General features: G+C 36.8%; 1 protein-coding gene across 6 annotated transcripts in view; it reads right to left on the bottom strand.

The window, feature by feature from the left end:
• ROBO1 (roundabout guidance receptor 1) overlaps positions 1–25623 on the bottom strand; it is a 537087-nt gene that overhangs the window by 78486 nt on the left and 432978 nt on the right. For all 6 annotated transcript variants that reach the window (XM_074599365.1, XM_074599346.1, XM_074599356.1 and 3 more), the window contains 3 exons: positions 7700–7820; positions 3812–3950; positions 2428–2555 (listed from right to left, as the gene is read on the bottom strand). In XM_074599365.1, coding sequence (XP_074455466.1) covers positions 2428–2555; positions 3812–3950; positions 7700–7820 — 388 coding nt within the window. The remainder of the gene's footprint in view (positions 1–2427; positions 2556–3811; positions 3951–7699; positions 7821–25623) is intronic.

The following is a 25623-nucleotide window of genomic DNA, read 5'->3' as shown; positions in this document are numbered from 1 at the left end:
GCAGCAGACCCACTCTACAGACACCTGACAGATGACGACTGCCCCGTTCCTAACACGGACTTGCATCTTCTGGGGTTACCATTCACGACTCTCATATTCTTTCTTTGGCGTACAGTCTGGCACGGCCTGGTGCTGAGATACTGAGGGGCAAACAACCCAAAACAAAACCCCACAAAAAAATAAAACAAACCCAAAACCCAGACAAACCCGAAATCTAGCAAAGCCCCCTCTTTCTCCTTTGCTGAAGTCTGCACGGTGGCAGCTGTAACTTCTGAGGCCATGCTTTGCAGCACAGCCCTCTGTTTACAAATACATAACCAAGATAACTCTATTTGGCATAGCACACATTTATTAAATCCTACAGTAAACAGATCATGTGACAATTACCAAATGTGCAGAGAAGACTTGTCATTTCCATTTCTTAAATCACCCGGAAAAAATACTACTCATATGAAAAAAAAAAATATTCTCCTCAAGGAGCTCTGTGTCCATGAACAGTCAGATCAATGCCATCTTAGCACTGAAACAAGAAGATCAAATCTACCTCTCTAGATGCAGCATAGCCAAAAAGCTGACCCTTAAAAAAAAAAATAAATTTTTTTAAACAAGGGAAGAGGAGAGGAGAGAAGAGGAGGGAAGAAGAGGAGAAGGAGGAAAAAGAAGGAAAAATGTGAAAAAATCTGAATGGAAAATGCATAGTTTCTAGAGGAGTCTTTTTTTTTTTTTTTTTTTCTTCCCATAAAACTAGGTCTCCCGGCTACTCTAATAAATGAATTTTGATCATGATTTACTACATTACCAACTACAAGTTGGCCTTACATGTTACAGTTTCTCACATCAATCCCTTCTACAAAGACATTAGCACAGACAAATGGCTCAGGAGGTAATCCGTTCACACTGGGAATCAAATTATCCCATAACAGTATCTGCAGAGCAAAGCTGTTACAATGTAAATACCTACTGTGTAATATGAGTACTTAAAAAACCCATAACAATCTTGATGAATCAAGACTTAGGTTATAATCATATTCCTTAAAAGTAGTATTTTATTATCAAAATTCAAAAGATCTCACTCTAGATCTCTAACATCTACATACTTATGTCATTTTATAATTAAGTAGTACCGTTTACCTAAATGGGATTACAGGAATGTGTTTGCCTATTATTTTTAATAGGACTACAAAGGATTAGGGCTACCAATAGTTTATTTCCAGAAATGTAACTGCTCAACAAGTCATAAAGCAAATTTTCTTAACACTAATATTTTACAAGATTACAGTTGATATAAGACGTGATCTTCAGAACAAATTGCCATTTAAAAAATAATTCAGTCTTTTTCTTTTGAATAAACTGTGCTTGCTGTTATGTGTTAATCTTTTATTCTAAAACACTGACCATAAGAGCTGGTCATTTTGCAAACGTAAGGTATCAGTTTTGATGTATTAACATCATGGTGACTAACAAAACAGAACACCTTAAAATTCTTGGTTTTATGAGAGCTTCAACAAAAGAATTCCTATTTTCCTAACCACTACAGATGTCAGGGACACCAAATGTTTCTGGTGGAAAAAGGAGAGCAGGTTAAGGACAAGACCTTTCCTGTTAAAGTAAATGTGTCAAAATAGAGGCCTGTTACCAAATAAAATACTTTTAAGCCTATATTTCCCCAGAACTCCATAATGACTAATTCCCACTGAACAGAGAAAAGGACAGAAGGACCATCAGTGCTTAGAAAAAAGCATCAGGATGACATCATCGCCTGTCTGCTAGCCAGGAAAGGAAGAGAGGGATTATCTGAGTAGTGAACATCTGGATTGTGTATATAAAGGCAATGAAGGATTTTTATACATATTAGTTCACTGAGTTCCACTGAATTTTTATCTTACAAAGAAACAGTAGTGCTACGATACGCTTTTATAATGAAAAAGCAACAGGAATTCCAGTGGTCTGGGTTAGTATATTAAAAGATACACAAACGGATTTATCATTCACTGCTTCTTTACTATATTTAATTGAAAAAATTTGGCAGATACTTGAACTTACAACTCTTTCTTTTCAAGCTAAAACAATCTAGTTTGGTAACACTGGTTTTCTTTCTGCTAGGGTTTCAGATACAAAGATTGTAAGTGACATGATTCTGATCACACTGAAATTCAAAACATGTTCAGTTCCCCATCCCAGTACCATAAAGGCTGCTTACAAAAAATATTACATGTGAAATGTTTAAATTTCTTAAGAATACAACTCAATTCAAATTTATATTTTCGCATTTTTTTTACAACACAGCATAGAGTTCATGCATAAGTCACAACTCTAAGAGTTGTGCAGAGACTCAACTAGTGTTTGTTTAGCAACTTTATAAAGTTGTTATGCAAAAAAAATCAACTTTATTCTAGATTGGAGTACTACACAAAGAAACATTCTTACCTTGAACTGTTAGAGTTGCTGATGCTTCAGCTTTTCCAACCATATTTTCTGCAACACAAGTATACGAGCCCATGTCTCCTGCCATTACTTTACGAATTTTCAAGGTATGATCATCACGGATTTCATATCTTTAAATATACATAGTAATAAACAATCAATATGAATAATAGAACTTTGTACAATTTCTGTAAAGGTTAAAATATGGTTTGCTTTCAATTATTTTTATTCCTACATTGCCCTTAGAAATAAAAAATATGTATAAATGCTTATAAACTGATAATGTAAAAATAGTTTTAAAAGAAAAATATATCTAAATATTTGAAAACCTTATTCTGGTTTTGTTTGCAGCATGAACCAGTTTTACTGACGTCAGTAGAATTTCACTGGCATAATACAATCATGAAGCTCTAATGCAGAGCGTTTTGTTAGAACTCTTTTAACGAGTAACTGTAATAATAGTTGTTATTCTTCCTATAATTTTTCCATCTGAATACATTTTTTTAATATGGTCAGAAAGAAAATATTGTTCTCAAGAAAATCAATATTTTCAATTGAAAGTCAATATAAATCACAATTTATTCAATAAATTTTAAGAAGAATGTATCCTTTTACCATTTCCTGTCCTTTCATCACCTTTTTTCTCATCTTTGTATAACACCGCCAACGTGTTTCTCTTTCTGGGAAGCAGATTTTTCTCTCAAAAATGCTACAGCTTTTATTAAAGCTATGGACTAGATTAACAAGAAGCTGGATTTGGATGGTTGCAGCCAACTGTTAGAGGGTTTCTTCTTTTAATCCCCTCCCCAAGCAGGTTTTTAACTGATAATTGGGAATTCAAAGTAAATCAATAAACAATCTATCCATCCATCTATGTATCTATCTGTCAATCTCAGAATTAATAAGGTGTTTTACTTTTTGTCCTGATTTCAAGCAATGACAGAAAAAGAAAGTTAATTGGACACTTAGCAACAAAAACATGTATAACCAAGGCAGCTTTCTACATTACCAGACTGCTTTTTATATCAGATACAATTCCAATATATATTTCTTGATGTTGTAATCTAATTTACTATTATACATTCTCCACGACTTTTAGTATTTACAAAAGACTTCAGGTAAAGAATTAATCTGTATCAGATATTACTGACTGAACTTAGTTATTTTTTGTTGTATTTGTCATGTTGTCACAACAAAAGCTTGAGAACAAGCCGTTCTTAACTTTCAATATAACATCAAATAGAGCTCAATGGTAATTAGAAATGTTTTATTAGATCAAGTCAGACCTTCTCCATTCAAGGAAAAGAAATACTATCTGTCAAATGTTGAATGGCTCCACCATATACCAAGCTAGATGTCATTAGAAAGGTAACTCCATGTACTGCACCTTGCTTTTGGTAATTCTCCATCATCTTTCCTCCATCTTACTGTAGGGACTGGGTCACCTCTTGCCTCACACTTAAACTCCGCACTGTCATCCGCAGTTACAGCCAAATTACTTGGTCTCTTCACAAAAGATGGTCTCTCTAAAAGGAAAGGAAATTAAAAAAAAAGGGTTTAGTCCAGCAGTTCTATGCCTGAAATGCAATTTTCCCAGAACTGTGACTGTTAGAGCAAGGGGAGCAGGGTTATGAATCTGGTGGAGGTGCCTCTGCCACCACTCCTCTCACTCCCAGCGCCAAGCAGAAGATCCGTAGCCCTGCAGGTGGCCAGCACTGTGAACCTCAGCACAGGAGGCAGACACTCTCAACAGTGGCTCAGATTTCCTTACCTCTTATGTATCATCGTCACAGATAATATATCTAAAGGAAAACACAAATTACACAGAAAATCTAAATACACGTCGATCCTGAGGTAGAAGCAGGCCTGCTGCAAGGACCTAGACAAACAGGACCTAGACAAACAACCACTTATTGTCTGTACTGCTTCAAAAAGACGGAAGGCACAAACCAAACATTGTCTCACTGGAGGTTTTGACTCAATGGTGCCTCTAAACTTGAAGGCTCAGTAAGGCCCAGCACAGTAGCTCTATGAGGTTGCTTGTGGGTGTCAGCAGCAGCTAGTGTTTGATGCAATCATTTCCAGTGCTACATTAGAAAGACAACATCTTCTTTCACTAGCACACACAAAATAAAACAAGCCAAAAAAACCCCACAATGGCCTCTCTATAATTTTTGTTCATAAAAATTGCTGTTATCCCTGACTTACATTGGTAGGACATGGATCCAAGACCTCGCTCATCAGAGTCAGATTAATTGCTGCATACTTTTTCTCAGGCTTTCTGAAACAAAACAGGATCTTGGTACAGGCTGTGCTATTCTGGCAACCCAGCTACTAGCTGGAAATTTCAAGAAACAGATCAAACACTTTTCTCCCTGTAACAGGGTTCAAAACTTTATGGTGCTGGGCTATTCGCAGTTTCGTAGTTCCACGCCAGGGTGGAGCGCAATGAGGTTTGCACATGCACAAGGAAGAAAAGCGTTTTTAACAGTTCCTGGGATGCTCCAGGAAGGATTACCCACCTAGAAAGGCAGCACCAGATGACAATAGGATGTCCATAAAAGAACAGGGAAGGTTTAACAGGAGAGTGCTTGGCAGGTTGCTTTGCCTAAGGCAGATGACCTTTTTGCCTATAAACCTGTGGAAGCTCTGAGGGACTTGAGAAGGCAGTTGCGTGTTTTGACTTGTATTTGTTAAAGATACAAATATCATCTCCCTGGACCTGGAAGAGTCTGAAGCCGTTGGCACAAGCAGGAAGTGTGAACATCCAAAAATACATCACAAATTCCTCATAGCAGTACAAAAGCACCAGACAGAAGGATAAGGAGACAATCCTACATTTTTGTGTCTCACATCTGTTTGAAAAAGGTGGTTCCGACTATCACTTTGACTTTGCAGATAAAGATATAGAGATTCAGTATTACAAAACCTTAGTGAATGGTTCAAAAAGGACTGGAGTGGAAATGTGAACTGAACAAAAGCCTATAAAAAGAGCTTGCTTTATTTTCGAGCATGTCCAGACCAGCTGGACACTTTTGTTGTAGAACACTTACTTTTGCTTACAATCTAGGCAAATAATATTAAATGAAATAGCAGGTTGATCTTTAAACTGTCAGTTCTAGCCTGGTTTCACATACAAGAAGTGAGAAATAAAACAGAGATCTACAGACATGAATCTAGCTGTGAATTAAAAAAAAAATACAAATATAGACATTCCCCCCTGCCCCAGCTTCTTTCGCGTAGGTGCAGTAAAAACACAATCTGAATGCAAGACAAGAACATTCTGGATTAAACTGCAGAGTAAGAATAGTTTGGGGAAGAATATTCAACTTAATTATGCAAGAGAAAAAGGATGGATCTGGTAAGCCCAGGACTGCTGCACAACAGCAAAATCCACAAGAGGCACATTGTTCTCCAGATCAGTTTCCTAAAGGAAGAGTAATAGTCTGAGAGCTTTTGTCTGCCCATTCATAACACTCTCATTCAAATGCACAAACGGATAAGGAAAATCAGAACTGATTTCAGGATCTATCTTTGTCACACAATTATTTGGTAAATACAAAGAAAGCTTATCAAGGATCATTTTGAAACTTTCTAATATTACAGTTTCTGGCATGCAGTCCTCCCTCTGATCTAAAGCAAAGACCTAAAAGCAAAAGTTCAACTTTTAAATAACCAAAAGCCATAAACAGAAGATTTATGTTGAAGTATTTTAATATATGAAGTCAGCATGTTTCTCATGTTTTTTTATGCATATCTAAGGCCCGAGTTGAAAGAATAAGGTGTATTAAAGATTTCTAGACACAGACTGATAAGACATTCAAAGCTTTACTGTCCTGTTTGAAAAGCAAACCTCACTGGTTTCCACAGGCTGAAAATAAGAAATGTGTTTGAAGGGAAAACGAGATGAAGAAAAAGGGAAAGACAGATCTCTCTCTGCAATGCATCCCTCCTACAGGTGTTCAGCAAGAGTACTATTTTCCAGCCTGGATTACTTAACAGTCCATACTGTGATTCCCTATTTAGTAGTAGACTAGTAATTAGCAATTAAGTGGTGCAATTAATTAGGAGGCCAGTGCCAGGTCTTTAGTCATGTAACTATGACCTTCTTTCAATTCTAGATTTTGCTTGGAAGTTCTGAAAGACCATTCAGCAATAAACTTCCTCCCAAAGTGCTTCAAAGATGTCTATAAATTTAAAAAGCCAAAAATATAAGGCTTCATAGGAAGCCTTCCTTAGCTTCTAAAAAGTTCCACACTATCTTGCTGGATATTCAGTTTCAGCAACTTTAAGATGGCATACTATCTCATTTTATTACAGAAACCCCTCCTTCAAATAAAGCTCTGAACAGGACTTCAAGTTGCCCGAGTCCTAACTAAAAAGTAGTGAAGACAGACAAAAGCGCCTAAGACTCACAAGACAGATCTCAAACCTGAATTAAACAACAACAACAACAACAAAAAAACGTAAAAACCCTAAACCAAGAGCCAGGACTACTGTAGCAGCACAGTGACAGAAACCTGGCTGTTATGAACCATGGCTTGGATATTCTCATCCTGTGACGATACAATATCTATTCCTTCTGCAGAAACAATTAAGTTATCTCAAGCCTCCCCTACTTTAAAGTAACATGGGACACATTTTAAACGAAAACTACCAAAGCTACAGCTACAGTGATCATAAGGCAATTCTCCCATGCTGAAGTTATTCTAAGATTGCTCTTGGAGTTACAGCTTCTTTTCTGCAATAGCAGCAAAAAATGCAATTTTCAGCTAAGCTCAGTTATCTTAAATGAAAATGTCTTTTTTGATGCTCAGAGGCACTATCATTAGGATCACATGAACAGTAGACCTATTGTATCTTTACAACACTCAGTAGATACAACTATAAATGAAAGGATAGTTATTTAGAATAGAAATTTAAAATAATTCTGATTTTCTTCAATGAGAGGAAAAAATTAAGCCTCTGCTTCTTAGTGATTTTTTGTTTGGCTGTTATTTTACAATACTAATTCAGTCAGTGGACACTGGTATAATGTTCGGTTCAAGAACTAAGTAAGAAAGTGTCTTCCAATAGAAAAAAAAAAAAAACAGACCAAGGTGGATTGCAAAGCCATTAACTGCCACCCATTTGCTATAACACAGCTATGACAAAAACATTTTCAACATAAACACTGGAAAGGAAATAGTTGCGAATGATCCTTAATAAAACACTTAGTAGGAAAAATGAAAGTTGGACATTTTCATTAACATAGTCTTAACGGAGGAGTTCTTACCTAAAACAGTGAGCTCCGCAACTTCACTTTCACGTTCTCCAACCATATTTGTTCCAACACAAACGTATTTGCCAGCATCATTCTTTCTTGTGTATGTGATCATAAGCTTTCCTCCTCTGATCTAGGACAAATCAAGGATAATAAAAAATACTTTAATATGAATTAGCAATTTAATAATATTTATTAACTTGCAAAAGTTTTGTTACAGATAATGAAACAAAACAAGCTACCGGTGATTTTCCAAATCATACAGAAAAGTGAAAAAAAAATAATAATATTACTATTAACCTAATTTCCTTCTCTTACGCAAAACCCTTGCATCTTAGTTTTACATTGGTATTTTAAAATCTCTCAGATTTGGACTCCTATTACTCTTTTCTTCATTCTGCGTAATGTAACCCTGGCTGTTCAACAGCCTGTTTGATACTTGTTGACCAGAGAGACTGGTCTACTGTGTACTACTGCAGTTTGATATAATCAAGTGGAGAGTAAAAACTAGCACTAGACACAAATCCCATTTTCACATCAAGTGCTGCAATTACATTTTCTTGACAAGAAATACATGTATGTTATTCTACTGTTGTCCATGCTCGTTATTATTCATGAATCCTGTGTTTGTTTTGGTTTCATTTCTTAAGGAAGCGAAGTAAATTTAATATTTTTTAGTTCTTCACCTATAAATAAGTAATTTTAAAGGCTGATAAGCAGTTGGGCAGAAGCAATTAAATCCTTACTGGGAAATGAATAACTTTCTGCTCTTAATTCTGAATTCAGTTTTTGGAAGATAATGGAATCCAAATAACCCCCAAATTAGAAAACATACTTCCCCTTTGTGATTCCAAATCTTATTATTTTATATAAAAATATGTATTAAATGTATATGAAAATATCTGATCTCCATTTAAAAGTATTTATTCTCCCACTTGATTGAAAAAATGGTTGCACAAGTTTCAAAGTTCACCAAATGCAGCAAAATTTGTGTAGGCAACTGAATACGTACCAAGTTTACTTTAATATACAAAACAGTTAATTAATTACATTAATTACATTTTTAAGTTAACATATGCTTGTGAGTCCAATCACATATGAAAATCACTGCAGTTCAAGGCACGGGTGGAAGTACACAATAAATAAAAGTCACATATGAAGCTACATGAAAGGGTCTAATGTGGTCAGTGACAAGGAAGAGAGTGTTCTCAATATGAGGTATTTTGCTCAAGTTGCCTGCAGCTAGAAATCCATCCCCGAAAATTTGACATCTTGAGCAGCGTTGGGCTCTTATTATCATTGTAAGATGTACGCACATAAAGATGACAGTCAGTTATTGAGATAAATGAACGTGCACATGTAACGTAGATAGTGTTGCATACAAATTTCATTCTGTTGCCTTTGGCACTCATTGTTTGAGAACAGAAAAGATATGTCCTTTATCATCCAGAAATCTAGTAATGCTGAAATTTCAATGGGGATTTGAGGCATGAAGAATGAAAAAACAAAGGTGACCTGCACATACACATTTTTCAAGAATCTGTGTGCATTTTTAGATTGTTGACTGCCTAAACTGGTAAGCATGAGAACAAAATGTAAAATATAACTCGTAGTCTATCTATATTCATTCCTGTTTTACGTTTCCGTAAATCACAAAAACCTATATATTTCCAATTAATCTATACAAAGGATTTTTTAAAAAAACAATTTTTAAAAGATTTCCACATGTATTTTGGGGTATTTGTATAACCAGATACACACATATATATGTATACACACACTTTTCATGTGTATGAATATTGAAGGCACTGGATTTAACGAAGAAATGTATTTACATATCACAAGAACGTACCAACTCAACTGATAATTTCAAACCCATGTAAACTGAAAGCGGTGATTTTAACGTGTCTTAAGAGCTGAAGCCCTACTGACGTTCAGTAGCATTTTTACTTATCTGTGATTTTAGCACTTAAGAAAATCCCGGTCAAACCCACTGCAATATGGCACAACCGTGCATTTTGCACAAATTGTAACCTCCAGCAAGAGCTCTCCTAGGAAGTTCTTCTAGGAATCACCACAAGACTCTCTTCAAAGCATAGATGGAGAAAAGCAATAAAACAGAAACATTTGAACAACTAAAAGATCATTGAAAGCTGCTTTTCTTCCTAGTTATTTGAGGTTTATATAAGGAAGGAGAAGCAGAGGAAATATTTCCTCATGGATGCTGAGGCAGACTTTCCAAGTCGTGACATGCCTACTTGGAAGCTGTGCTTCCAAGATGGAATTCTGAATGCATTTTGTTTATTTTTCCTAGGGGTTTTCCTTTGTTGATCTTTTTTGTTTGTTTGCTTGTTTGTTTTCCTTAAAACAGAAGGGTTTAGAACTTTAGCTACAATGATGGCTATGCCACAATAAATTGTGATGAATTACACAGTTACAATGAAAAGTACCACAAGTGCACGTGGAATTATATATGTCTGTAACTACAGCATTCACAGATGGCTAGAAGAAAGCATACTTCCGCTGTTGGATCACTACCCAAGTTTTCCATTAAATTTTATCAACTAGGTACCCACCATCTCACTAGGACTGATCAACTCCTTCTATCTATTAACAAGACATTGCAAATCAAATTTGTAGCTATGACGAATTTATGTTCTCTATGTGCAAACTTTGCCACTTTTTCTCTCAATAGGAAATCCTAAAAATATCTATGGACTGTAGACCAGTGGCTTTGAGTAACACAAGCACACAATGGAATACATGCATGTGAATTTTTGTAGGAACACAAAGAATCACTGCTACATCTTTTTGTCTTACTAAGTTCAAAACCAGTAAGTCCAGTACTATAAGTTCATATCCAGTATTTAGAGCAGTAAAGAGCCAAATCACCTTTGGCGGCACTATCGGAAATCCTCCAAATTAGAACTATTCATAGTCTGTGGATACTTAACAGTTAATCAAGGCATTTTAATTTGAGTGCTTTGGCTCTTCTCGTATTCATGCCCCTGTCCCAGAATACACCAGCTGGACTTTACAGTAGCAAATGATATAATGGTTTGAAAAAGTGACAGGCAGTGTAGCATTTCATCCCAAACCTCCAGAAGAGTTGTTACCATAGTGAATACAAAGAGAAGTCCTTTCTTCCTAGTAAATAAGATATAGCAAACAGTTTTACTACACTACTCTGGTAGATACTGCATATCATGGGAAAAGAACTGCTTTGCTAACTGCCAAAGCTTTAAGTCCAATTTTGAAAAGATGGAAGTAAGTATCGTGTTTCATTTATACAGAAATGATGCCAAGGCACTTTTTGACTTTTCACGCCTCTTCAGGATTTTGTTCTGTTCCATGCCTACCAGCAAATTTATCAGGGCGGTGCAAGAAGAGCACTGAATGCTGATGAGAGAAAAAGATTGTGAACAGCAGTTCACAGATGATCTTCAGTTGCCTGTAACGTGTATGGATTGTTGCATGTACGTTAAGAGAATATATGATAGCATGGTGACTTACAAAGACTTATTGAAAGCTATTTTCTATGACCTGCCTGCCTGACCACATTTTGCTCCTCATGAGTAAATTGTTCATTCAAGCAAGTCCACTTCATTTATTTCTTTAAACAACAGTTGGAGATGTTCATACAGAAAACTCTAGGCACCCACAGAGTTAACTAGGCCCAGAATTGTAAATTATGGCCACCCAGCAGAAAAAAATCATATACAACTAATGAATCAACTCGGTCAGCCAATAAATCAAATCCATAAAAACTTACCCAAGGGTTCTACAACATACCACCAAGTATTCAGTATAGCTGTACACATATACATACTTATTCTAAGACCATATTTTATATACCTATGAGTGTCGTGTGTGTGTGTGTGTAAATTTCTGTATGTGTAAATCCATACCCATCTGTCTGTGTTAAGAAATATTTTTATATATGTGGGTGATTAATTTACTTTTCACAGAAATGTGCTATGAAATATAAGAAAGAGCGAAGCCATGAGAGAAATGCTTGGGAAGTCCAAATATAAAGGTGACTGGCACTATTTTTAACATTCTTTTAGCTCTTAGTCTCATTCTATTTAATAAATTAAATTTTGCTTTGCTGCAAAACAATTCTAAAGCAAACTTAAATACATAAGAAAATGAAATTTAGACGGCAGAGGCAAATACTGACCTCTGTTTGTATAGCCAGGATTCCTGCGTATGTAATATCACAAATTTCACATATTTCAGTCTTTTACAGTACAGCATACATAATATCACATTTTATTTAAATGAAATGTGATGGGCATGCAATATTAACCTGTCAGACATGGTCTTTGCTTTAAAAGTGTACCATTTAATTAGAAATTAAAATAAACAGTTAAAGAACAGGGCAAGTACAGGCAATTGTAATGAGTAATGTCACCAATGATAGATACAAGTAAAACGGAATTTTTATTTCCTAGATAGGAAACACAGAGTTTGCTCATTTCCTTTCATGTAGTCTAGCATCCCAAAACAAATTATTATATCCATATTATGACTTACCGCAGCATAGACTGCAAGGCATGGAATGTCAGCGATAGAAGACAACTTTGCAGTTTTAATGAAGTTGGGTAAAGAAAAGTATAAATGAATACCTCTCTTAATTTTTTATTTAAAAATGTGTATCTTGTTCCAAACCTTGTGAATCCCATGTATTCTTCCCTACCTATTACAGCATGCTTAAATATCAGACCCTAGACATCAAAACATGTCTGGAATAGGTATTCAACAATGATAAAGTTTGTTCTTGTTCAACTTCAAAGTTGAGACAGAGGAGTCTGTCCCGCTTTCAGTTCCATTCTCTGGGACCCCAGGAAGGTATGCGCTGCCTCCTCCAGATCAAACACACAAAAAATTCTATTTGAAAGAAGTTTAAAATATACTTTCAAGTGGTCTTCCTGTGCCGTAGAACTGTCATGACAAAGCGCAAGTCTATTGTTCCCCCCTACCATACACACCAACAAAACTGTCTTGCAACGATGACAGGCCTGAAGGTAGAGTCTATAAAGACTGGTGCAAAACGCATAGGAAGATAGCTTTACTTAAAAAGAAAGAGCATTTAAGGTAGATAAAATCACAATAGATTCAAGCTGCTGCTTCTGGCACCGCTGCCAATCCGGCCAGGATACATTAGAGTCAGAATCAGATTCAAATCCGCCCATGAGACTGCCTTCCCCTCTTTTATGCCCTCATTATTAATGGCTGTATCTACAAGAAGATTGGTATCTACAAAGGCTTAAGGGTTATCTGTGTCCTGAATTGCTTGGTGACTTCAGAGGCAGCTGAGGGTTATTCAGCCCTTGGCATTATCACCAGACAGCAAATATCAGAATTACCATATGTGTTTGATACTTCACACAACTAACAAGATCGTGGAAACAGCCAACATATATGCAGAATGTCATAAATCAACTTCAGAAAAGGAAAAAAAAAAAAACATACCTCAGCATATATGATTTTCAGAAGTTTAAAACTGTAACATTTGGCTTTTGTTAATCACAAAGGAAGATTTAATTCAAAATAGGCTGTACTGGCTCACATTAATCAGAACTAATTTCTGAACAGACAGCTATGTTTATATGAAAATATTTGAACCAGTAAAATACTTTCCTGAAACGTTTTCACAGCTACAGAACAAAACATTTACTATCTAATACTTCCTTCCTTATATTAAACCAAGATTAAATTCCTCCTACAACAAAAGCATGTTACAACTACCTTCATGGCCTTAAGTCTGCTCAATTCACAATGCTATTTACTGAGTACAGAAAACACACTAAACTTAACTAATGCACAAACATAAGTACGTCCTATGGGTCAGTAAAAAATATATGGAACTAACCAACCTTTCTGCAACACCCAAAGAAATCCAACATGGGAACAACGTGTATGTAATGACAACTACAATATTTCTGTAAAACTGTAAATTTAACCTCATGTATAAATCTCCCCTGGATGCACCGGTGCAAATATAGCTTTCACTGCAATCAGTGACTGAAATCAGAAATAAAAGTGAACTTGAACTGAACTCAGTGTCTGGTATGTCTTCATTTCTCTCCCCTGAAGCAAGTCAGATGATTTGAAGTATCTGTTACACAGGAATTTTCTTTTAAGCATCACCACCACTGTGTTATTTAGACACTTCCAAGGATAAAATCCCAGACCAGCTGGGGTTAATTTGCCACACAAAAATCTCTCAGTTTTTAATTATGTTACCTAAAGTATCACAAATGTAATATGCAAAAATAACCCTAACAAACCACAAATTTTAAAACATATAAAAAATTCCTACCTGGTAACCATAAAAGAAACAACATAGCTCAAATCTACGGAGGATTTTAGCCACTGAGAGTGCCTACACTACAAAAGGCAGACGCAAGACCACTCTGCGGGGCTGCGTCAAAAAGTCACCAAGCATGAAGCCAAGGGTGGTTTCAGACCAGCCCTTTTACACGGGCCCATTTACGTGACCAGACCGTACTTCGTGCTCTGCAGAGTTGGCCTAAACCCTGCAGACTGCACTGGAGGGATGACGAGTACCACCACCAGGCCATTTTGGAGGGGTATGGACTCTGCTGCTGATTTCAAGGGGATTTCAGTTCGTAACTGTCATTGCAGGTATTGACCAATGTTGTCTTACTTTTCTAAGCCTGGAGTTAATGTTGGCAGGACAACAACATGGATTTAAGACAACTCGACACCATGGGGTGCATTTTGTTGATAGGAAATTTCCTACTTTCTCCTAAGGAAAGAGGAGCTGAGCAGACTGTGAGCCTACAACAGCAGAGTCCTAAGTTTCAACTTCAAAGGTTAGAAGCACGGGTAGATAAAACTTCACTAAGATTTGTAATCTGATGAAAGACATTTCTCAGGGTGCAGATCTCTCACTGCCATCATGACAAAATATAGAATTTTTCAAGGTCCTCAAAAAGGGTCTTCTAAAGGGAACTGTTCTGACAGGACTCAAGTCATCAAAAGCTCTGAAGTAGACGTTCATAGGTTGCCTTCTATGATAGGTTGCCTCCCACAAGAAATTGAAAGGCCTTTAACATGCAAAACCAAGATTCTCCTAGACTTCAAAGTACAATTGTGAAATAACAACAACAAAATCATCACCGTCTCAGAAGAAAGAATAGAAATAAGAAGGATTTTTTCAAAATTTTTCTCTTGGCACAGGTCTGTGCGTGCAGCGGGTCATTATTTTCAGCTTTGGCTTCAATCATTCAGTAACCTTCTGAGATGCAGCAGATTTGGCTCAGACTCCCACTTGCCTCGAGGAGAAGGCACATCCCCTTTGAGACTGGCTGTCCATTGCTCCTCACTGAAGGGGATGGGAATTACAGACGCCCAGATCCTTCTCAAGACCGTTGTACTTCCTGCACTCGATTGCCTGTGGAAGCTTTCCTCCCTGGGGCTGGCACAGCAGCTTCCCAAGGGAAGAAGAAATTTCTGTCTTCCTCTGGCGGTAAACCTGAACCCTTTATGGTATCAGATACAAAGTGAGAACCAAACAAGCAAATAAAATTTGTCACAGGTGACAAGAATGCAGTGGATTCTTTCATATATTTCCAAGTTAGTATTTTGACAGTTTTAAATTTTGAAGCAGATTTGACTTCCCATTCAAAACATTTTCTTTTGAAATTTCACAATCAGGTTTACTTCCAAAGAAGTGCTGGCACTACCAACTAAGTACTACAGATACACAAATATTTCGCAAAACGTACCCTTGAAAAAAATGAAACGTTTTCTAACATAAATACCAAAAGCCTGCTGATTCTCTGACTTATGACCAAGATCTCATAGAAATGAGACCATGCCTCAAAAAAAGCCCATAAATCTGGGTTAAGTTTTTAATGTATTTATCTCTGAGTCAAAGCTTAGCAGAACTCTAACTTTTATACTAAGACTATGCTGGACATAGAGTTGTGAAAACATTAAACCTTTCACATCATTTGTTTAACACTTTCAAAAAAAGGAACACATGCACCACTTTGTTCATTCTTCATGAATAGTTAAACACAAAAGTCATATACTAATCTGCCACATTTCACTCTTCCATCGGCGATCATGGCAGCTCTTGCGACTGCAGCACGTGCAAATCATAAATCACAGATTTCCTTGTATTTTTTGTGGTCTGCGCACAAGCTCTGTGCTACAGGACTGAGGCAAAAACCTGCAGTCACAGGCAACCACAAGCAAATCTGAGTCTAAATTTAATTTCTATTGAAGGAATACTGAAAAGCCACTGGAATAGACTTTACAGCCACAGACAAGGTCCCTGCTTGAAAGATGCTAAAATTTAAACTTACAAAGAACAAGGAGGAGAATGTATGCATAGAGAGGAAAAGATCAAATACTCCAACTCCGCAGCCCACACAGCAGCCCTGCGTCATTATTCTCATTTTTGTGCTCAACTTGAGATCCTCTGGAGAGACTCCACGATCAGTGAGTGACCTGCAGATCTCAGTCTGTTCACAAATGTTCAGCCCTCTGTTGCCACCGGGGAACTATACAATATAAGCTGATCTTTAGCAATGAACAGTGAAGCCAGGAGATCCTGGGAGTTTCTGTTACTCTTAAAATAAGCCAGCACAGGTTGCAATCAGGCAGAACAAAGCATACATTGTTCCCATTCTCTATATGTACTGGGATCATTGCTCACAAGTTTACCATCACCACCCGTTAATTATGATACTCTCCGAGAGTTGTTGTTTGTGGGCTACTACTAGACTCGCCACTGAGAAATTCGGCTCCAGTGTCAGGAGGCACAGGTTGCCTACCAGTTCTGCTCTTCCCACTCAGCCCTTGCCTTCCGAGCAGCAAACTGCATATTGCTCAGCGTGTCAATGGAAGCGGTTACAGTGCGAATAGCCAAGGAGAATGAAGCGACTGAAGCCTGAAGAATGGTGCCTCTCCCCTTGCCTTGTCTGCTCACCGCTGGGGGCTGCCTGAGCTATTCAGGGGAGCTCTGGAGCCCTGCTGGGATAATTGCTTTCTTTGCAGCAGTTTCTTGCTATTCCTCTCAGATGCCGTGGTGGGTTTAAGCTCCGGGCAGAATTTTGGTTATTGTTGAAAGCGTATTGTAAGCTGCACCATTAGAAAAGGTGGAGAAAAAAGGTGGATGGGAGTGGGGAGAAACTGTCCTGGACACTGGAAATATCATCTGCTCAACTTCTTCCATTTGTATTTACAAAGCAAACTACAATCTAGCTGGCCAAGTTCTGTATGGAAATCAGCGTCTCCTGTTTGTGGCAGTTTGCTGTTGGTGGAATGGGGTTGTAAAAATGGCAGAGGAATTGAAATTACTCAGCACTTTCATCTTTCCCAGTTTTTCTTGTGGCTGTGTGCATGTCTTTTTTCAAACTAATACTATCCTAACATAAATAAGAAGCTCTGATGTCTTCTTTGCGAGCAGTAACAGGAAGTGATCTTTACATAAAACTAAAAGTGTCAGCTGATCAGATTTCAGCTCCTTTGGTATGAATTACCTTTTTATGACAGCGACAGGAAGTTAAAAACTGCAATTGTATTCCCACGGCAAACCTTCCTCCCTAAAAACACAGGAACAGCCACACTATGCTTCCAAAGCAGATACAAACCCAAGTGTTCAATCTGAAGTAAACACTTAACTTTTAAAGACGTTACTATTTCTTTGCCAGCTACTTAGTATGACAAACAGAAAAGAAGATACATTTTTGCATTTAAAAGACTAATTTACCTAAGGTTCTGGCCAAATTTTTCAAAAGTAGATGGCAAAAGTTAGGAGCCCTTGACCTTGGGTAAGGTACGGGGCAGTCAATGCATATGACTATCAGATGGACATATTGACATGTCTAGGTAGTTGAGTTTGCAATTCCACTTTCAAAATCTGGTCCTGAATGCAGATTACCAAAAGGTGTTGCCTGTAGCCCATGGCACACAATATACTGAGAGCCATCCTGACCGATCAGGGACCATTTACAAATGGGACAAGTAAGAGCTGCCCTCAGCTGAAGTCCCACCAAGGTCTGAACTCACCACCCCTGAAACACTCTATGACTTCAGTTAGTGCCCCAAATCCATAAAAATATTTATAGAAAAATATTTATGACTGGCATTTCTCTGTGTTGTTCACATTACTGCAAATTTTTCCTTTGCTGACTTCCTTCCCATGCTGATGCACCTGAAGGAAAGGTAAGGAAAATGAATGCAAAAACACACACTAAAGAATGGTAGGGAAAGTTGATGTATGCGAACAGGCATGGAAGACAGTATTTAAAGGACTGTCTTGATAGTATCTATGCAAACAAAAGACCTTATCAATAAGCTTCCTTAATTTTCTTGCCTCCTTTTCCAACACAAACATTAACAGGATCAACCACTACTGCAATACCTAAACAAATTTCAGTAGGCCACATCCATACCCTGACGTCTGCATCAAGATATAATCTTACTGAAAATTTTGTTAACAGTAAAGTTCACAATCATTTATCATAGAGGACATCTTTGTTCCAACATAGATCCACTGGTTACACTTATTCACACCCCCAAAAGGTAAAGAAATTATACTTACTACCCTTGCAAATTAAGTTTTAATGGAGACTACTAATGTGGTTTTCAATCCCTGAACAAACATACAGAAATCAAGGGAAAAAGTTCTAAATACCCTCAAGTATGATAAGCACAAAACCAAAATAGTCATCTGAACTGAGACTTCATCAACTATGCATTTTACTTTGCATTATACTGTTAGGGGTTATGCTTCATGTACTTCATACAGACTTTTTCTAAGACAGACTTATTGTTGATTTTTTTTAAGAAAAAAAAGGCAAACTCTAGTGAAAATGAACAGAAAAAGTCATAATTTTAGACAATGTTTGGTTTGGAGGGAAAAAATATTCTGATGATTCTCTTCACTTTTAAACTAATTCCATGTGCTACTACACATTTGACGAAAGTGTCATAAAATCTTAAAAAGTTTTGTCCTTTGATTATACCCACTTTCACTGCATTACAATGAATGCTACGTGTTTTCCCCAGACCTAAAGTTTGTCAAGAAATTTTCGGTAGAATATAATATGAATATTTCTACTGTATTTCAGAAAAATGCTTATATATTCTTAAATTTCTGAATACAGAAACTCGGAAAAATCCTATTACATCCAAACTTTTGTTCAATACCTGTAAGAACTAAAGAATAAATGCTGTACTATAGATATTATTCCTAACACTTTCAAACATCCGTGCAAAGAACAATCTGATATGCAGGCCATTCTATGCATAGAATATTAAAATATCATATTTGCTGTATTTAGAGTTGCCTTTAATAACGTGTCAGATTTTGATCTAGGCTCATTCTGTTCACACAGCAAGCTAATTTCATAGTGGGATTGCCCGGAAATATACCACAAAGGTATAAGCTTATGATCCTAATGGTAACTTTTCAACAAATGCTCAGGAGAAATTCACCTTGAAGCAGAGGACAGGGACTTTGCTGAGCCTGGCATACTTGTAGCCCAAGGCAGCAACTCTGTTCCTGAGACGTAAGAGGTAGCAAAAACCAAAGCAGGAAGAGGGATTTAATGAGATGCACACTTCCTTGAGGAGTGGAAGACCAGAAGCTCATTAAGTGGGGATTTGGAAGAAGGTATACATAAGGGATTCCATCAGAAAAAAATTTTAAATGCTAAATTAGTCAGTTAGGCATGTAGATATTAGAGTGGTTTGAAGTGTTATTTCTTTCTCTGCATTATCATGTGGTTAAATAAACAATACTTTTCCTTTTCAGAAAGTTCTTTTGTGGCTTTGTCAACTACTGTTCAAACGCTTCCAAAGGGAAAAACCATTGGATCGCACCTAACTGGAGTTAGTGTAGCTGTTACACTGACTATTGTAAGTTTCCAGACAAGTCTAAGAGAAGGAAAATGACATGAATCGAACTGAAAGGAGGAAGCGATTTAAGGCTTGTTACCTAAAAGATTGTGTTTATAGAGAGGACAGAAAAGGATACAATACTGTTCATTAACATCTCAACTCTCTCAACTGAAAGTAAAGTGGACACACAATAACTTTGCATGTAGTCTGAAGGCTGCAGATAGGGACCTACGTGTAATGTCTGTAGAGCTATTTTAAAAACTGCATTTTGAGGAAAGGATGTAAGAATACAAAGGTAAAACCTAGCAGACTATGTGCTTCTTGGGATTCTCCATTAGCAGAAACAAAAATTGCATTGGCATTCTCCACTGCACCTGAATAAATAGGTCATCTTGACATCAAAAAACTTTTCAACATTAGACAGTGTCAATTATTCAATGACAACATGTGGAAGACATTTGAAACACTGTAGGAGAGAGAATAAAACCTATTTTGGTATCTATTCCTTCTCTTACTTCATGAACACAAAGCTGATGGCCATTAACAGTATCCAGAAGTAGATCTGGCCAATCAAACGGCCTATGTGTTTTATCAGAGGACAATCTTGAAAAAAAAAAAAATGGACTCTGCTAAGAGCACTTTTATAGGGTACAACATATTAAAACAATATTTTAATAGAAATTTGGAAAATCTGTGTCAACAGACTTCTCTTATAAAAGAGTTCCCTTGGCTAGATATCAGTCCCACAGACGAGAACAGTATTTGCAAATATAATTTTCTGGGTTAGCAAACCGAAACCCATTTTAATTATAACCAGCTCATTATCCAACACGGTACCTTGGTAAGACAATCCCAAACAAACAAGTGTCCTTAACCTGTCAGTAACTAGAACTTATCCCACAAAGCCAATACTTAATGATATCCTTTTGTCTGTCACCACATTTTTTTTTTTACTGTGTAGCTGTGTAGCACTGTAAGCAACAGTTCAGGTATGAATCTGCCCACTTTCAAATTTAAAAAGAAAATGTTTTCTAGTCTTTTTATTTTTCCTTATAGCCCTATAGCTGTTATATTAATAATTTAGGAAAAACAGAGCTATAGCCGTAAGTTTCAAAATTTCACATCTATTTTATCTCAAAATTAGAAAGAAATATAATTCATTCTCAAAAATCATCAAAACGTACTCCTATGAAAAAGCAATGAGAGACTGAGGCTTCTGTTTAAGTTGTCTGAAATAGCGTAGGTTGATAAAGGCTCCAAATGAACAGGTATCCCGAACATCACAAGCTGTAATGATGCGTTAACCTTGGTGATAGTCAGAACAGAAGGGTCAAAGGTTCAGCTGACATCCCTGGGGGTGATCCTTCAAGGTGAATTTGAGACTCATTGACAGGGCAGCATAGTAAAACTGACACTGCAGTCTGAGACGTATATGTTACAAAGATGAAGAACTGCCTTTTTCTTGAACTTTATATTCATAGCAGTAGAAGAAACGGCCTCTGTTAAAACGGTTAATGTAGGGAGAACAGAGTTCGCCACCAGCTGAAATACCAAAGGCAAAGATTTTCAAAGGTTACCTTCTATTTTTGAATCGGAAATAACTATCAAAGCAGGCTTGCAGGTTTATTTACTCTGGTTGCTCCAGCTACGCTTAATTTTGCAAATTTTAAAAGTTATTTCTCCATGTCCTACTTAAAATTTCCAGACTGCTAAAATGAAGGTTTCTCCTCCTACTGGAAAACCCATTAAAACTATTTACATTTCTTATCTTCAAGAAAAAGATGCAATAGATGTATAATAGATGTCTTACACCACCAAAGCCTTTGATTTTGGATAACAAAAGTAGAGTAACAGCTGTCACCTCCAGTTGGGTAATTCCTGATATTTAAAATGACAAACACAAAAGATACTGGCAAGACATATAACACGGAAATTTTCTTAGCAGAAAATGAGCCAAAATGCGAATGAATATGGAGTATGTCCATAAAACTCCAGCTGGCAAAAGGGAAGTAACTTAATGACAAACAAGCCAATAACAACAAAAAGTGAAGCAGTAACAACAACAGCAACAAAAAGATGAAGAATGTCAGCTCATGAAGCACTTCAAAAAGGGCCTTCTCCCTTGCTATAAATTATACTATAGACTTTCTTGGAAAGGGTGAAATATTAGTCTCTGTGAAGACAATGGTAATTCTCACACTGATTTCGGTAATGCCAGAATTTCACACTGTGAGTTCAGGACATGTGCAAAGTGTATTTTCATGAAACATATTAACTGTAGTCATTATGAAAGCAGATTTATCAAGAGTTATAATTATGCAAAGTACTTACTACAAAGACATTCTTAGTTTATTAATAAACTTTTGAGATCCTTGAATACAAGGGACAATAATTCAAAACCACTTTGACACTTCAGCATATAACTTGAATGGTAGAGATGTTTTCTTTAAAATAAAAGAAAGTTTTAAAATATTTGTAGCTGGGCTAGATCCTGCAAGTATTATACAATCACAAACACCTTGAGTGGAGCATGGCCTCAGTGTGTAAGTGAGAATATTACTCTCCTGTTTTGTCTACAAAAAAGAGCCTATTTGTGATTTAGGATGTAATAACACTTTGCACTTTGGCAAAGTGGCACAACACAGCTTTGTTGCAATAGCGTCAGGCTGCTTTACATGTATGAATGAATTCAGCCCCACGACTCCTGAAATGCTGAATAAGAAGTACTGAACAACTTCACGGCTTGCCCAAATTCACACAGGAAGAATTGCAGCAGCCCAGCAATCTGCTTTGCTTAGCTTGCAGACTTTCTCCCTCAAGGCAATCTTTCCTTTACTGTACAATAATTTTCTCGGTAGGAAAATGTTTTGCAGCTCACTTTTAAAAATCATGTTGCAATGACTGTATAGTCTCAAGGTAAAAACAGCTTATCTTTAATTCTATTCAGTGTACGTGTCTGCCAGAGAGCAGAACCACTCATTCCTGGAGCCTGGAATACCCACCGTGAACCATAAAATAGCTTCAATCAGATACCTGCAGCTTCTATGGCAACACTTTACCCTGAACAAGCAATTTTTTTCCTACTTGATTTGCATCAGGTCTTAGTCCAAGAGAAATGCTCAAACTGAACACCAGAGTTCAAAGACACAAATGATTTCAGATGAATGGGAAGCGCAAGATCTGCAGAGTCTGAAACGTGGGCCCTGGTGGAGGGAAGCCCAAGCCATCATATCAACATCTTTTGCTTTCAAACCTTGGCACCCTGAACTGCATAGCCACTTGGAAAAGCAATGATGCAAAATACACAAATTTACAGTTAAGAGATCCTGAGTCACAATAATTTTGTTCAAGGAACCAAAATTCATGTTTGATGAGGGAAGGCAAAGTTACTTAAGCATACATCTCTATGGCTAGTTTCAAAACTAAATATATTCCATGTAGCACTACAAATATTTCAAGATATACACCATGAAAACATTTCACTTTCTCAAGTTTTACTATTTTAACAGCATTATTTTCCCTGGAAAGTTTGTGGGGCTTTTTCTGTCTTAAACTTATAGGGGGAAGAATTTACTCACTTTCCCCTCTCTTATTTCTGTGTAATTTATTCCCCCCCTGCATCCAGAACCAGAAGGCCTAGCAGAGGCAAGTAGACAACTGACAGCAGCAGCAGAGAGAGAGGCAAAAGCAAAGCTGTTGAGTTAGAAGAAAATGAGTATAATTAGATCCAAATATAACGAACCACCCACACTTCCATGTTAAATAAAAGAGCAATCTTTATGTGACCATGTGCCAAATAGATTCTTGTTAGATAACGATTTTTCAGGAGGAAAAAAAAAAAATCAATTAATTGCTCAATGCAGCATGAGTATTAGCAAGAATTGTCCTACAGCTAGATAAGGAAAGAAAGTAGTTCTTTTCTCTTTCCCTTTTAAGGAGGGCAACCATAAGAAGGCAGACTTGGTCCTGCATAATATTGCACAGGAGTCCGGAATAACACCCTGCAATGTGTATGTTAGCCCCACACTACTGCACGTGGTGAATATCTGAACTTGGCAGTAAGTAATTGTGAGTATATTATTACCTGGAGAGAGAGAAGTACTCTGCTGGGTTCAGGAAACCCAAGAACTGAAAAATTATTATTTTTGAAGTGCTGTGATTTGGACTAGACTTTTTATATAACCAGAAGCATCACAGGAAACTCAGTAAGGCAAAACTATCCAAACAAAGTGAAATAAGCAAAAATGAAGTTGACAGAACTTTCAAAAAGTAGACCAAAAAATCAAAGCAAACCAAACAAGAAGCTCTAATCACTTACATCTGTTCAAGGCTCCAAAAATGGGCACTGTTCTTCTCTACTATTTTTATTCTACATTTTTCTTTTGATTATGAGAACATAATATGTGCAAACTCAGCACATAGATTGTTGAGGTTTTATTAAACATGCTTTTAGAGTTAGTGTCATTTTTACTTTGCAAAACTAATTCCTAAAAAAAGCATGATACACAAAAAAGTCTCAGTTAGCAGTTATCTGATATTTAGATTTTAAGTGACAACATGTGGCTGCTGTGGTGTGCGAGCGACTAGGAATATCAAAAATGCCAAGAACAATCAAATTTATAAGGTCCACTAGAGACGTTCAAGAACAAAAATGTACTTTTTTTTTTTTTTCCCCCTTCCCTTCTCCCCAGATGGGTTTCAGTGTTTGGAAAACAGTGAACACAGTGAGGAGCTGTACTGCTTCACTTCACTGATATAGACTTGCCACAAATAATACATTGATTTCTGTAGGATATTTGTGTGTTAAAAGGTCTGTCATGCTTTACTAATGTAAATCTCTCTATATACAAGTATAAAGTAAATGTAAATACAGTTAAAAAAAAAAAAAAGGCTCACAGTTCCAGGAGTCTGCATGAAAGAACCTTGGAATGCAGAATATTTGTAGTGCTTTTTTGCACATTTGATCTGTAGGGATCCTAAGTCTCACGTCCAATGGACTGAACTCTACTCTGAACGTGTTTTCTGCCTGTATAGAGTGCACGCTTCCCAGTGTGAGTCCTAATGTTTGGTGTGTCAGATTCATACAAGGCTTTAAAAGTCTAATTCTTCAAATATTGCTTTGCTTCTCATTATTTTTGCTCATGATGAGGAATCAGAGAAGGCACATAGCACAGCAGTGCCTAAGGGGCTAGGGAGAACAGTGTCTCCAGAAATGAATTTTTAACTTAGAGGAGGACATCCACACTCTACACGTAGGATTTCCATACAGCTGACAAAGGGAGGGGAGGAGAAGAATTAACTTTCTAAACCCAATCTTCATCTTTACTGTGCGTAATACAAGCAAAGGCTCCTTTCCTGACGGCTTAAAAAAACTAACCAAACAAAAATGTTTCTTTTTCATTAAGAGAATAAAATGAATGAAGAAATAATTTCCCTCCCACATCCTTTCTACATCTCCTTTACTCATCCCAAAAAAACCCCAACAAATAGACTGTCAGCCAAACAAAACAAAGAATTTACTTTCTCAGCATAATAAATCACCTTTGCTCCTAACCATTCAAATCATAAAGTCCTACACGCTCAGGATAGCTCAAGTATCCTAGTCTGAGATAATAACCACCTGTTTTTTTATTATTTTTTAAGGAGAGGCTTCCCAGACACCATTTCTATAATTTCAGATGGTCCCAGAGGTTCAAAACTCTCAATAAGCCATTTTAACAAGAAAATCCTGATAGTCTAATGTCTAGGCCTGTGGAAGTCTCAAAACTCAGATATCTAACACATACTCTATTTGCTGCAGGCATTTATTTTCTTTTACTATCTAGGTCATCAGTTCATGACTAGGGACAAAAGAAATCCATGGAGAATTTTGACTCAATGAGGAGTTTTCAAATTCCTTTAAGTCCACAGAGTATCCCCAAAAGAACTTCATTCTTCTTCACTTTACTTTTATATTTAAAAGTAGAAATCAGCGTAAAATAAAGTTCAGCATAGAAAAATACATACTTAGTTCACATTAAAGGAGTACTTTTCACTACTGCTGGGTGAAA

The sequence above is a fragment of the Larus michahellis genome, chromosome 1 (genome assembly GCF_964199755.1).
Source record: "Larus michahellis chromosome 1, bLarMic1.1, whole genome shotgun sequence".
Taxonomy (NCBI): domain Eukaryota; kingdom Metazoa; phylum Chordata; class Aves; order Charadriiformes; family Laridae; genus Larus; species Larus michahellis.
This window is presented reverse-complemented; position numbering and strand designations above follow the sequence as displayed.